This window comes from Helobdella robusta (assembly GCF_000326865.2).
Source record: "Helobdella robusta unplaced genomic scaffold HELROscaffold_20, whole genome shotgun sequence".
In the NCBI taxonomy this organism is placed as follows: domain Eukaryota; kingdom Metazoa; phylum Annelida; class Clitellata; order Rhynchobdellida; family Glossiphoniidae; genus Helobdella; species Helobdella robusta.
Genome location: NW_008704084.1, coordinates 2,742,706 through 2,758,608, shown reverse-complemented (window position 1 = coordinate 2,758,608; position 15,903 = coordinate 2,742,706). Strand labels below are relative to the sequence as shown.

General features: G+C 35.5%; 2 protein-coding genes across 2 annotated transcripts; one reads left to right on the top strand and one right to left on the bottom strand.

Annotated features, from left to right (window-relative positions):
- Positions 1–3,997, top strand: HELRODRAFT_171438 (hypothetical protein; the record flags this gene model as incomplete). The annotated part of the gene is made up of 5 exons (XM_009018154.1): positions 1–1,044; positions 1,159–2,003; positions 2,135–2,269; positions 3,277–3,388; positions 3,950–3,997. 5 exons carry the CDS (start codon positions 1–3, stop codon positions 3,995–3,997), a joined length of 2,184 nt encoding a protein of 727 aa, XP_009016402.1.
- A 357-nt stretch (positions 3,998–4,354) lies between these two features.
- Positions 4,355–14,425, bottom strand: HELRODRAFT_77464 (hypothetical protein; the record flags this gene model as incomplete). Its single annotated transcript, XM_009018153.1, has 8 exons — positions 4,355–4,565; positions 4,874–4,997; positions 7,131–7,301; positions 7,362–7,452; positions 7,519–7,605; positions 7,673–7,788; positions 8,599–8,677; positions 14,210–14,425. The coding sequence occupies 8 exons, from the start codon at positions 14,423–14,425 to the stop codon at positions 4,355–4,357; spliced, it is 1,095 nt and encodes a 364-aa protein (XP_009016401.1).
- Positions 14,426–15,903: the final 1,478 nt, after the last annotated feature.

The window sequence follows — 15,903 nt, the reverse complement described above, 5'->3', positions numbered from 1 at the left end:
ATGGATCGATTGACGAAGACGAAACAAAAATTACAACGTCTGTCGAACGAACAGATAAAGAAACTACTGAAGAGATCAATCGACGAAGCCAGTGTGCGATTGATGAGCAGATCACAGCTGTTAGAAACGTGGGCAACAATTTTGGCGGACAGCGTTGATTCTCCATGCAGTATTGCGACGGAGGGCGCTGTGTCGAAAGATACTGAAGGTGGATTGACCTTATACGAAAGGAAACAGTTAGAAATGGAATATAAGCTTCGAGAAGCGGAGATTGTTAGACAACGAGAAAAAGATGAGAGGGAATATAAGCTTATAGAAGCAGAGATGGCCAGACAGCGTGAAAGAGATGAAGCAGAGATGGCCAGACAGCGAGAAAAAGATGAAGCCGAATTCAGGCTTAAGAGCCAAGAATTAGAGATTCGACGACTAGAGGTAGAAGGTATGATTAATCGAAGAGTAGCCATGAGGCTAGTGAGGATAATGCAACTAATGAAACTAATGCAACAGACTCGATTTTTCGCGGAGTCGTTAAAACATCTGATAGGAACTTGTCCGTTAGAGCCAAGAGATATTCCTGCATTCTTTGAACACGTAGAAAAAATTTTCCGAAACTATCACGTAGACGGAGAAATTCAAGCCAATTTGTTGATAATGAGTTTGAACGAAAAGGCCAAAACATGGTTGCATATTATTTCTGCCGACGGTCTGAAGGATCATAGCGAAATTAAAAGACTCATTCTGCAGGAGTTCAGGTTAAACCCGACAAAATTGAGAGATGAATTCTTCGCCCTGAGAAGACAGAAAAGCGAATCGTACACAAGTTTCGGGGCGAAATTATACGGCACGCTGAACCACTATTTTCAAAGCCGTAACATTACGGGATTAGAAGATGCAATGAAATTGATATGTGCAGATAGAATGAAAGAGTTGCTATCATGGCATACTCTGGAATTTAATTTGTCACAAGAGCAAGCAGCTTCCTGGATGAGTCATGACGTGTTGGCACAAACGATCGACAAATATGAAGCTGCTATGAACATGAAAGTTTCGAGCGACAATACATATATGCCGGAGAGTATCAATTAGATACAATCGTCTCGAGAAAATGAGCACCAGATATACAGAAGTAGTAACAACAAATCAGCTTCACCCAAACAGACCTGTTTTTCTTGCGGGAAGATCGGTCATATTGCGAAGCGCTGTACATGGAAAAGAAGAGATACACTTACGGCCACTAGAAACGTCATGCGTTGCGAAACGAACAAAGAAACACAAAGACCACAACAAAAACGACAACAGCAGAGGCAGCCAAAAAAGCAACCGCAACAACATCAGGAACAAACTAATGATGAAATAACAAATTATAAAAGTATTGACAACATCAGCTCCTCAAAATATGATCTTAAATTTTCTGGTGAGACTCTACCATCCAGATCGTCCAATGCCGAGAATTTTTCGGAGAGCCTCAAAACTCCTGCGAAGCCGTCGACATCAAGACAAGTTCCAGTAGAATTTAAGTCAACATACGCGTCCTTAGCATCGTCGACAGCCAATGAAAGAAGTTACACAGTTTCAGAAAGCTTGTCAGTGGCGTGTGTAACGTTGGAACACCCATCCCATGAGCTACTGAAGGACAACAACTTAACCTGGCACAAGTACAATTCTTACCGAGCCAAGTGCCTCAAGGATCGTCAGAAGGTAGGGATCGGGCAGTCTACAGAAATGAACACTCTTTTCAGGTTTTGGTCATTTTTTTTTCGTCACCACTTTCACCGAAAAATGTACGAGGAGTTCAGGCAACTTGCCATTGAAGATGCCATAAAGGGTTCAGGTATGATTTGGAATGTCTGTTTCGATTCTATAGCTATGGTTTGGAGAAAAGATATCGACCTGACTTGTTTGAGCACTTCCAAGAGGAAACCATCAAAGATTATCAAAATAGCCAGTTATATGGCCTGGAAAAGTTCTGGGCTTTCCTCAAATATTCAAGGAAGCATGTGCTGGTCAATGGTAGGTTGAGGGGATGGCTCAGCAAGTATCAGAGATTGGAGGATTTCAAAGTTGAGCCCCTTCTCGGTTCGGGGCCAAGCTTTCATCTCAACAGTCAAATGCAGCATCATTTTTACTCGAACAGGCCCCCAATGAATTATATGACCAGAGTCAGACAGGACTCAGAAAGATCAGATCCATCAAGGAATAGAGTGGTGGCCAACATCACCAGCAACCTGAGATGCGAAGCTGTGCCAATGCCAGACTATACAATGCCCGAGTTAAAGAGGCACAAAGATTACTTCAGTTTGGGCTATTCTAAAATTCCGATCATGGATTTGCTTATCCAAAATCAAGAGTATAATACACAGTTCTGTTATCGTCCAGGTGCACGTAATGTTGCCAATTTTTCCTCCAGCATATAGGAAATATTTAGTCAGGAAATATTTATTGCATTTTCGGACATTGATTTTTGTTTTGTTTAGTTTTGATTTTTGTATGTGAGATGAATGTTACATTCATCCTCCTAGGCGTTGGAGGTATGTAATGGAAATTGTCACGTGGGCTAGTTGCTAGCACAAAGCACGTGTGCTTACCTAGGGGAGAGCGCCGTATGGTCACGTGGGTTGGCTACTAGACCAAAGTACAAGCGCTTACCTAGGAGAGAGAACCGTGCAAGTCTATAAATAGCCTGCGCAAATGAGTTAAGCCTCTTTCTTTTCTGTGGCTCTTGTGCCGGAGTCGACATTAGTAAAGTTGGTTATTGTATCGTTGCATTTCGTTAATTTGATTTACTCTGTTATTTAATTAGTTAGGTTTTAATAAAGAGGAACAATCTGTCGTTGCGTTTAGTTAATATCGAACCCGTTACAACTGACGAATAGCTGTATTCTGTGATTTACCTGTCGATTAGTTATTGTGCTGTATTCAAACGATTTTAACGATCGAACGAACGAGTGATCGATTGCGGCAATACACACAAGTGATTGCCAGCACTGTTGTCTTTCTAATAAAGTCATCTGAAATAAGTCTGCTTAGGAATCAAGAATCCCGTAAAGAGAAATAACCAGACCCTACAAGTTCAAAGTGTCGGTTATAACAAAGTAAGTATACACATATAATAAAATATTCCAGGGTATCGTGTTGACGTGTGGAAAGAAAGTTGTTATCGTAATGATGAAAATGAAGACGATGATGAAGGTTTTGAAAGTATTGGAAAAGTTGGCTGTGGCGAAAACACTGAAATGTTTGATATGCAGTAATACTCTACTCGGATTTTATTGCCAGCAACTCGCCTGTTTTCATTTCTAACGGACCTCTCAACGACAACGGTGATTTAAAGGGTAGAAATGTCCGTGAGGATGAAGCTAATGTTGATGTGAATATTCAACATCAAAAGGTGACAGACTATCGTCTTTTTTGAGAAAACTCTTCCAACACGCACGCGCACTTGGAAGGAAAGCTTGGTCCTCGTCTACCTGGATGACGACGGCTTCATTGTTGATTAGGATGAGTTTTTCATCGCTCCATCACTAATCGACGGAAAAGATGTCCACAACAAATTACAACATGCATCCAAGCTATTCTTCTGGTCATTCTACACATCGTAAACTCAATCGAAAGATAGCACTTGCATCAAGTGCCAACAAAATCATTAATCTTGGTATTGTAGCACTTTAATAAGCATTCGTTAAAGAAAATGTTTGTTCACAAATACAAGTTGCATCAAAGATTTGATTGCTAAATATTTTTCGGCAAGATTTTTTAAATTTATTCTTTCGTCGCTTTTCAGTTGTTTTTAGGAATTACGTAAATCATAATATACCATCTCTACATTCACCGAGCAACAATTGATTGTTGATTAAAAAATTGATTAAACAGTTTACTTCATTTCAAAATGCGAAAGCACGTCATATAAAATACATTCAAAATACAACCACGGGCCGAATAAATTATTTAGGCGGGTCGTATGTTGGCCATGCCTGCTCCATCCCATTATGACCAGTAGTAACTAATAAAAAATTCCATAGAAGCAGAAGTAGTGAACAAGTGAAATTAACTATTAACAGGATGGATCGTAATGTTTCTGAATATGTTTCAAGAATAACTTCTCTATGAAAATTTGTTTCGCAATCTATTAGCTTTTGATGTAAAGATCTCCTGCAAACTCCGTTAAAAATAACTCATTAACAGGTTTATGTGCAACAACTTTGTTACTTATTTAATGTCTGTAATTTTTTATTGATAAAATGGGGTAAATTTAACATATTCGTTGGTAACCTTATTCAGCCAGAAAAGTTCATAAAACAATTATCACAAAAATACAAATAAAATAGGAAACGTTGATAACAGGACAATTTTGAAATTACGATTTTAATGTCCAAGATAGTGTAGAGATGATAAAACCTGTTACAAATGAAAAAGTATATAATTTACGTCCTTTTGCAGTTCCTAGTAAAATTATATCTAACGCAAAAAACAATAAAAATGCAGGTAATGTTTGTCCAACAGTTAGAGCTTTTCTCATACTTCTCTCATCAAACAATTCGTTTTTTTCATGAAATTTCTTCATCAGTCTGAAATAACAATCATAAGATTTAATTAACTGTCTTTTATTCCTGGTTCTATAACTTATGTTTTATTAGTTTTCAATGTTCTTACAAATTTTTCTATTCTCACAGTTTTGCAGCTGATTTTTTAGTTTCAGAAAAAAACTCGTTGTTTGAAACTGAGTTACAAATTTTTACGGTAATATCTAGAAAATGGACATGGAAACTCAAAAATTTATCATCTTGAACTAAATTTATATATATATATATAGAGAGAGAGAGAGAGAGACAGTTATGAATAAATTTTTATTTAAAAAAAAAAGTTAAATGCAAACTTGTCTTTATTTTCGAATCTGTTCATCAACCAATCTTGAATGTTGTGATGATCAGCTTTAATTTTATCAGCATCAAAGCATCTTACATCAATGTGAATTTCTTTGCATTCGCCATTGAAGAGGTCTAAATAGTTGTTTAAATATTAGTATTATTATTAGTTTATTGCTTAACTGGATAGTAGATAATATAGATAATTAGGAAGAGGTTTTTGAAGCTAAATGAACGAGACTAAATGAACGACACAGGACTTGAAGCATTCGCAAAGAGCGCTTGTATCGATGGTGGAAATTTTATATACAGAAAAGAAAGTTTTAGGCAGGCATCACTTTGTATTTATTTTTGGTGTTTTGTACCTACTTTTACGGCCATATTTGAACATTATGCATACAGGTTTTACTAGTTTCTAGTGCTGTTATTTGAAGGAATATTTGGCCAAACTACCATTAACCTTAGTAATTAAATGTCAGAAAATAGATCAAAAATTTTACTTTTTGTATTATTTTTATAATTTTTTTTTGTCTCAAGAAGAAACTTGAATAATGCATATCAATGTATAATAGGAAACCAACATGTTTTTGCTGTGTGAAGGAAACGTCTTCTGGAACATCTCCAGAAAGTTATTGAAAAAGTCATTGAGAGAAGACTGTTGTCGTGTGATTAAATAGGTGGTAACCAGTATGGTTTCATGGCAGGGAGATCCACCATTGATGCTATCTATATCATTCGTCAACTACAAAGCAAAAGCGACTGTTCCGTGTCTTTGTGGACTTGGAAAAGGCTTTTGACAGAGTGCCTCGTGAGGCAATCAGGTGGAGTCTACGTAGACAGCTTGTTCCCGAATATCTGCGGCTGGTTATGGCAACATACCCTAACACAAAAACTCTGGTCAGCACAACAGCCGGTAACGCGAATGAATTTGATATTAACGTCGGCGTCCATCAGGGATCAATGCTCAGCCCCCTGCTCTTCATCACGGTGATGGAAAAAATAACCAAACCGATTCGCTCAGATAACATATGGAATGTGATATATGCAGATGATACCGTCCTGACGGCGGCCTCGGAACAAGACGCAGCCAGAAAGTTTGAGGTCTGGAATACCCAGCTTGCCGAACACGGGCTAAAGGTAAACCTTGACAAAATAAAAACTATGATCACCAGTGGTACCGCTGAGCCTGTGGTCTCTGGTCATTGGTCATGTTCGGTGTGTGGGCTGGAGTTGGAAGCAACTCAATTAAATGTCTACGATGTCAGTAGAGGTGTCACAGACAATGCTCGAGAATTACCGGCTCACTGAGAAAAGTGAATGATTTCGTGTGCCCCGCCTGCATCAACCCGCAACAACGGAGCCCAGATAATGATACGATTACCGGGATCGAAACTGTTACTTCATTTTAGTATTTGGGAGATATGCTGGATTGTACTGGATCAGCTGATGCCGCCGCTCGCGGACGCATACGTGCGGCGTGGGGCCGATTGCATCTTCTTGCCTCAGTACTGATGCGGCGTAGCATTCCTCTACCGCTACGCTCAGAACTATACAACACAGCTATATGTTCTGTTCTAATGTATGGTGCAGAGACGTGGCCGATGATAACAAAACTCGAACAGCAGCTTCACCAAGCTGACATGAAGATGATTCGTTGGATGCAGCATGTTGACCTAAGGGATCATATCCATACAACCGAGATCCTGAACCGATCGGGACTGTACAAGTTGAAGAATGCATGTCGTCGTCATCGCCTACGATTGTTTGGCCATGTGAAGCGAAGCGAAAACGATACAAAAATTTCCCTTACTGAGCATCAGGTGCCTGGCACTCGCCCAAGAGGTCGCCCATAAAAGTCAAGGACGCCTTGAAGGCACTTAGTCTCGAGGAGACAGACGCAATGGATAGATCGGCTTGGAGACAGAAACTGATGAATGGAATAAAAAAAAGTCCGACCCATAACGGATGGAGACTATAAACGAGGATTGATTGATTGAATGTATAATATGAAAAGATATTTTACTAAGTAGACCAGAACATTCCTTAGCATTATCGATAATGAGACAGCTGCTAATGGCACGATTAATATTTAATTATATACAGGAATTTACATTTGGTAATGCAGTTGCGACTGCACAAAGTGCAAACAGTGGGTGATACGGCAACGTCCGGCAATGAGGCTGGCCTATAATAAAAGCAACAAAAAGAGCTAAGAAAATATAAAAAGAAGAGATAATAAAATAATATTTAAAAAAAATATAAAGCAACCCATTAGTGATGGAACTCTTTTTGAGCATATAATGTTATTTGATTCATCTGAAAAACACTTGTAAGCAATTGTGATATCGTATATAAAATGTATTGAATCCGACAGGCTGTTTAAACACGTTTCAAAACCTTTAACTCTTGGCACGAGAACATGATCAAATGTTGGGAGACCTAATGTAAAGAAGTAAGAGAATACTCGTTTCAATAATTAATACTAATAAAACATCTAACCATGTGCCAAAGCATATTCCTGACTTCTCTTAAACACCATTGAAGATTTGTTACTATACCTCGTCCCCTCTGGAAAAAGAACTAATAGAAACTTTAAAGTTTATATCTGTTTTAGTTGTCATTCATTCAATATGAATAGAGAGTGATGAGTTCTAACTTTTTTATACATTGTTGGATAACAACTCAGTTGTTTGGTTGTCTTCTTAGAATCATATTGCTTTCTTTCTATGTAAACACAACCATGCTAATTTTGAATTTTGAAATAAATCAAAAGGTAATAAAATCAATTAAAAGCAATGAGAGCATCTTACTGCTTTGAGATATACGCCATAAAATGGTATGTATTTTAGAGAATGCTTCAAAATATATCGAACTGACCCCACAGAACCTCTTCTTAATGCCAAGCTACTTGCTAAAAGCCAATCAACTTTTAAACAAAATTTAAATAGAATTGAAACATATTCTGCCAGTGTAGATTACAAACAAATTAACTCTACCACAAAATGTACACATAATAGTCATAATACAGAAAAGCATGATTAAAAAGTTAAAACTAGTAAAAGTTATTCAGAAATTATGCTGTCACACATTTACAAGACAGGCAAAATTATACCGAAAAGATGTTGTGTGAATGTTTGTCAATACTGTGTTTGTTAACTGCCTATTAAGTATTAATAAGTCCATAAGTGGAGAACATCAACAGATCATGTTGAATGTAGGTACACTGTTGCCCGGCAACACTTTGTTTCCTATGTACATTTAGTTATCTGGACAATCTTTGTTACTTTAGTACACTTGGTTTATTTAGAGAAAAAGTGAGAAGTAATTAAATTAATGTGAGCCTATGTGGACAAAAGATAAATGACCTGGTAAGAGCGGACCTGGCCTGAGAGGTAGCCTTAATGACAAAACGGTAAAATTGAAAAGAAATTTTATTTGATGCTTAATGTTATTTTCATGTTATGTTATTTTCAATCATGCTAGAAGTTTAGAACTTTTTTCACTTTTTCTGTTTTCAATATTCTACAAACTATAAAGTTTGTTTTCCAAAAGTCCAAGCAGATGATTATGGGCCAAATAAAGTTTAACAAATGGCTGAAAACCATTATTTAGAAAATCCTTGTTAGCCTTACACTTACTAACAGTTTTACTTCCAGGCTACATAATGATTTTTCATTTCATGTATTTCAATTCAGCAGATAGTTTAACAATTAAGTAGTCCTTTAAAAATAATTACTTGTACACTGATGGTTGAATAAAATCAAACCACTCTCTTTTTCTTGTATAAATTTATCAATTTCTCCATAAAAAATAATCTGAAATTCAAAATGTTAGCTGTTTAAAAAAAACCTTAGTTATAATAATTTAACAGAAACAAAATCTAACTATAACTATTTTAATAGAGAATTTTGCATGTTAGCTATCAAAATGAAAACAAAAATTAAAAGTTGTAAAAGTGTAAAAACTAATCAATTCATAAAAATCTAACAACCAATACTTCAAAAAATTAAAGGCATTCATATATGGTCAGTGCTATAAGGCGTGCGGAATCGCACGACGAATACGCCGCAGAGATGCTATAAGGCGTGCGGGTTCGCACGGCGAACACGCTGTTGAGATGCTATAAGGCGTGAAAAATCCGCACAGCAAATTGAACGTGTTAATGCTATAAGGTGTGAGGCCGCACGGCGAATTCGACGTTGAGATGCTATAAGGCGTGCGATTCACGGGTAAATACGACGCTTGAAATTATAAATCGTGAGGCATCTGCACCACGTCGAATTCGACGTTAAGATGCTATAAGGCGTGTGAATCACGAGCGGGCGAATACATTTGAAGGGTGTAAAGCGTGAGACTAGCACTACGAATTCGACGTTAAGATGAAAATAAAAAAATAACCCTAACCCGCATGCCGAATTCGACGTTGAGATGCTATAAGGCGTGCGAATCACGAACGGGCGAATACGACGTTCAGACGTTTAAAATCATAAATCTTGAGAAACCCGCACGTCGACTTTGAGATGTTATTAGGCACGAATCACAAATGGGAAAATACGACGTTCGAAATTATATACCGTGAAGAACCCGCACGTCGAAATGTCATGAGGCGTGCGAGCGAATCACGAGTGGACCAATACGACGCTTAGACGGTGAAAAGCGTGAGATTCGCACGACGAATTAGACGTTGAGATGGCCGAAGTCTGTACAACAAAGTTGACGCTATTTTGACGATATAGGACGCAGTCAAAGCGCAAAATTTGACGTTTATTAAGACAATATAAAGCATTTTTGTTATAGAATGAAAATTTTTAAAATAAAAAATTTATTGCATCAAGTGTCGTATAGTAACACACACAGACAAACACACATATTTACACAGTAATGCACAAGGGTACATTGTTCATGTGTTAAGACGAAACAGTTACCAAAAGACCCAAGATTGTTATATCAACACAGTCGACAAAACCACGTCCCTTTTGGTAGCCTTTTCATTTCAACACATGAATGGTGAGTGGTACCAATTTACGCAGCCATCACACTGCACCCCCGAAGTACGAGTTTGGTTGTCTCTTCCAGCGTGATGTCTACAAACAACACAAACATACAAATTTTGTCCAATTGACCACATCTTATTTTCTAATTTTGTCCATGCTTCATTGGAAAAGTATTGTTTCAAGGTGGACATATTAGCACGGTCATCTATGAATCTTGGATCAATTATTTCTTTAACATCGTTAATTGATGCTATGCAATCCGTCTGAACACAGTTTTTGGCTGTTTCTTCAGATAACTATTAATAAACAAAATTTAATTACCATTATTATTATTATTATTATTATTATTATTATTATCAACAATTAATTAAGCGCATTATAAAATTGAAATTTCTCGAAAGCGCTCTCTATTATAAATGAAATCAGTGAAGGTCAATCAAGTACAAATCAATAAAGTATTTCTATGTCAAAATAAATATGTTTTTAAGTTCCACTTAAAATCATCAAGATTTAGTCCAGGCATTCTGAGCGATTGCGGAAGACTGTTCCAGGCAATTGGTCCTGACACGGCAATATTTCTAGTTGCAGTTTGTAGTTGAGTTGTTGTCACTGCCAGTAGGTTTGGCATAGTCTGATCTCAATTTTACACCTGTTGAAGAAGCTGGTTTTTTTAAGATTTTATTTGCTAGATATACTGGTAACAACCCGTTCAAAGCCTTATACATAGTCACACAAATCTTATAGTTGATTCTTTTTTTCACTGTTAGCCAATGTAGGTCTCTTAAAATGGGTGTCACATGGTCATACTTTCTACGTCCAACAGTTATTTTTGCAGCTCTATTCTGTATCGATTGAAGAAAAGCAATAGATCTCTCTGGTAATCCATTGAACAAGCTATTACAGTAGTCTAACCGTGAATAAACAAACGCATGAATTAGAGTTTGCATGGTTGTTTGATGTAAATATTTTCGAACGCGGTATAACTGGCAAAGCTGATAAGAACATGATTTGGATATGGTTTTTATATGATCTTTAAAAGATAATCTCAAGTCAAAAATACACCCTAGGTTTGTTGCATTTTCACAGAATTGTATTTCATTATTATCAATTTTGACTAAATTAATATTAATTTTAGAAAGCTGTTGCCATGTACCGACAGGTAAAAATTGAGTTTTATCTTGATTCAATTTGAGACAATTTCTTGACATCCATGTACCTATTTTAATCAAGCATTCAATGAGATTTTCAACTTTACTTTCAAACAGTTCTGGTTCACTGCTAACTATTATTTGGATATCATCAGCGTACGCAATAGAATGAAGTAATAGAATCCAAAGGATTCTATTACTTCATATACTTCAGCAGTGTACAGTACAAACAGAATAGGTCCCAGGACTGAGCCTTGTGGTACACCAGATGACATTGCTTCAATACCAGATAATTTGTTCCCGAAAAAAACCTGCTGAGTTCTGCCAAACAAGTACGAATTGAAACAATTAGCTACAACTCCATTAACTCCGTAATCATATTGTAGGCGATTCATCAGGATTTGATGGTCTACGCAATCGAAGGCAGCACTTATGTCCAAGAATGTAAGCAACGAAACATATTGTTCATCAATTGCATTAAACAACTCAGACATAACATACAGCAGTGCTGTTTCAGTTGAGTGATAACGTTTATATCCAGATTGAAATACTGGTATTAAGCTATTTTTGTGTAGAAGACTCAGTAGCTGACTGGCAACAACTCGTTCAATAACTTTAGAAACGAAGCAAATGTTTGATATGGGTCTGTAACTTTTCATTTCATTTCTATCATCTTTCATTTCCTTCAAGACAGGTGTAATAACTGCGTGCATACATTTATTCGGAAATACTCCCTCTTGCAAACATAAGTTAACGAGGCTTGCGAGAAAAACAATAAAAATATCTATATGTTTTTAAGCACATGAGTCGGAAAAACATCTAACATACAGGTTTTAGCCGGTAGATCAAGCACAATTTTTTTTATGTCTAGTTCCTCAACGACAGCAAAATTTGTGAGCAGACAATTTTCGGTAAGCCTACATCTGTCAAAAGTAGGTTTTTCGTTAATACTAATAGTATGCTTGATCCGATCGGTCTTTTCTTGAAAAAAACCCATAAATTGAGAAGCCGTGATGTCAACATTATCATAAAGTAAGCTATGGTTACCTTTAAAAAGAATTTTGTTTACTACGTTCCATAGACCCTTTGAATCACCACTACTATCAGCAATCAACGTTTTCCAGTAATCATTTCTTTTTATTGAAAAGAGTTTGGTTTTATTTTTCAAAGAAGCGATCCATTCATTTCGACTCACTGATGACAAACAACATCTGTATTTCCTTTCTTTACTTCGACAGTATCTTTTACCTGCATCATCAAACCACGGAGCCATAAGATCACTTCTATGCTCGATAAACCAGAGAGGCGCAATTTTGTCAGCAATCTTCTTCATTTCGTTATTTAAAACATCAAATTCACGATTCACATCTCGACTTCGACAAGGCTCATGCAGTGGTGAATTCATAACAAGCATGGTCAGTATATTTTCATCAATACGTTTCCATGACCTAGCCAATCTTGAAGTTTTGTTATTACATGCTCGAGTTATCGGTATGTCAACATGTATCAAGCTATGATCTAAGTAAATTCCACAAGGGAATAACCTGATATTTGTTATTTCAAAATTGTGTGAAGTGTACCACCGAGAACATGTGTTGACTCATTGATGTAATTTGTTAATTGGAACATTTCAAACACTTCAATCAGATTAACGGTATGTCGATCTTTGTTTATTTCAAATCACCAACTAACATAACATTCAAACTTAAAATTGTAATATTTTCCAAAACACATATGAGTTCATCAAAAAATGTAGAACTGACTTGAGTCGAACCAGGTCGGTATAACGCTAATAAAACAAAGTCTTTATTATTTATGATCATTTTAATAGCTACAGTCTCGAACGTTGTTAGAACAGGTAGTTCAATTAATTTATATTTAAAGTTTGATCTAAAAACTACAATTATTCATCCATGTCGCGGATCATTTAATCTAAGAAAATCAACATAACGATATCCTGATGGTATAGATGATTTTACTGAAATATTGTCTGTTGAACCATGCCATGTTTCCACTAAAACAAAGATGTCCAAACCCTCTTGAATTAATTCCTAAATAATATCAGACTTTGAGTTGACAGATCTTATATTAAGTAGGCCAAGCAAAATGCTGCACTTATTTTTTGTTGCATCTGTAGCCAAATCTTTAATTACTTTATTTTTACTGAGACAATTGTTTAAGTGAATTTTTTTTGAAACTGTATTATCTTCCATCTTCCAACTGGTCCTCTGACACGGTATAAAAAATTCTCTTTATCATCAGACTGCATTGATTTAGCTTTTTCAACAAACGTTTTATACTCCTGCCTTTGTTCCTTTGTCAAATCATCACTTAGTCCAACACCGGCAAATTTATCAGCTATTGTTTTCATCTTGTAAACATTTCTCATTATTTCATTATTGAATTCTTAATCAATTATTAATCATTATTAAAAACTTCATTTTAATTTTTTAAAGTATTATTATCACTTGCAACATACAACAATAAACAAAATTTTATTATCCCTAATCATTATTAAACATTTCAATTTAATTTTTATTACTACCTTCCGATTTTTGCAGTATGCCACATTAACTGCTGCAGTGCACCCACACAACAAGGAAACTTTCTATCACATCAACAGCTTTTTCAACATCACAAATCTATCTCCTAACTTTAATGACTCGGAACTCATTTTTTCAAATTAGAGTGATAAAATAACAAATTTTATTTTATTTAATTAAATTATATCAAACAAAACAATAAAAATCAAGCGAATCTTCAAAAGTCTCACCGCTCACAACTGAAAGAAGAAGGAAAATGAACTCTTGCCAAAGATAATAAATAATAGTATTATGACGCGCAAATAAAAATTTATTTAAAAAAAATTTTTTTTAAATTTATTTTCAATTTTAAGTAACGAAAATTTTTAAAAATACTTTTTAAAATAATATTCGCCATAAAAAATAATTTTTGAACATATTTTTTGTATGCACGCCTTATAGCAGTCTAACAAGTTCATGGTCGGCATGCGCGCACGCCCGATAGATTTATCGTTCATATAAATTATATTTGACCATTAAAATTTAATGTTGATTACTTGTTCATTTTTAAATTCTTAAAAATGGTTTCATGACCATGATCAAGATTAAAATTTAAAAAAAAATTTCATATGAAATTTATTTATACAAAAATAAAGTTTTTACTTAAAAAAAGCAAATAAAACCTGAACTCCTGATATTTCCTCAGCTAAAAATAATATCATCCTCTGATAAAGTGAATAAAAGCATTCATCTCCATAGTTATAAAGTTTTCTTGAAAATGGGTATACGCCAATTTTCAATGCACACCAAACTAAAAAACCGGTAGGAGTAGTGATCCCTATGAAAGCCGCTGATGCTACCCCTCTGAACAAATTGCAAAAATATAAAAATCCTATCATCATACAATAGATTTAATGCAGCGGTGAAAGTCTTTCAGTAGATAAAACTTTGTTGTTAATTAGAAATTACAGAGTGAAGCAATCGGGGGAGTAGAGCGGAGAAGCAAGCTCACAAACCTAAACAAAACTAAAAGCGGACTAAAAACTAACTTTTGATGATTAAGGACACACGTGATAGAAGATTGCCACAAGCCACAGTAAGTATATGCACAGTGAGACATGGCTGAAAAAAGAGAGCATGTTGATTAATACACACATACACGTAAAGTATATTTTCGCACTGACATATATGTTAAATGTTTATAATAGACTTATGGACATGTTTGTATATATTGTTTTGTTTTGTTTCCATACATATTGTTTTGTTTCCGGCATGTCGGACGCACGCAAAATCGTAAATAGCGAATTATCATGGTATTTAACTAAAAATGTTAAAAAGTTGAAAAACGACAAGTTTAGAAATATTGTAGCTGATTTTTATACCTCTGCTGAACTTCAGAATGGCTTCAAAGTTCTACAGGAAGAATTAGAAAGTTTGAAAAAGAAAAAAGTTAAATTTGCAACACGTGGAAATACTAAACTGGATAAGTTAAGTAATTTTTTTGAATTATTTTCAATTATAAATACTGACAATTTGGGACGTTTGTTAATATTATTGTTATTGAAACATTTATTAAGAGCTAATTTAACGAATCTCAAAAGCGCTATCTATCAAAGACTAAACTTAGCAACATAATTGAGATAACAAACGAGAAATCATAATGCATCTTACAGAAATAAGATTAAAATTTAGTCATAAACAGAGAAGGTAATCGATTCAATATAACGAAAATACGAAATAATATTTAGAACATGTCGACTAGACAGAAAGAATTGATCAATAATGTATTACAATGAAAATAAATAAGTTTCCAGTTTCTTCTTGAAATCACGCAGGTTTAGGTCCGGATTTCTGAGAGCAGCAAGCAGGTTGTTCCAAACAGAAAAAGCAATATTACGAAAACCTATACAGAGACTCGTTGTTAGGATCAACAGCAGGTTTGAAACATCGAATTTCAGGTGTGCTCCAGATGCTTTTGAAAATCTCTTTTTGAACCTGTCAAACAAATAAGATAAAGCTAGACCGTTGATAGACTTGTAGACAAGTGTTGAAATTTTGAACAACACTATTTTGTCGACGGTTAGCCAATGAAGTTCGGTCAATATTGGAGACACATGGTCGTATTTTAGAGCTCCAACAACAACTTTTGCGGCTCGATTCTGTATTGACTGCCGTACAGCCATGGATCGATCAGGTAAGTCATAAAACAAACTGTTGCAATAGTCGACGCGTGAGTGCACAAATGCATGAACCAACGTCTGTAACGTGGACGCATCTAGGGATCGTCGAATTTGATTGATTTTCCTGATTTGAAACATGCATTCGGCCGAGAGCTTCTTAATGTGTTGTTTCATTGACAAACCTGAATCAGTTATGA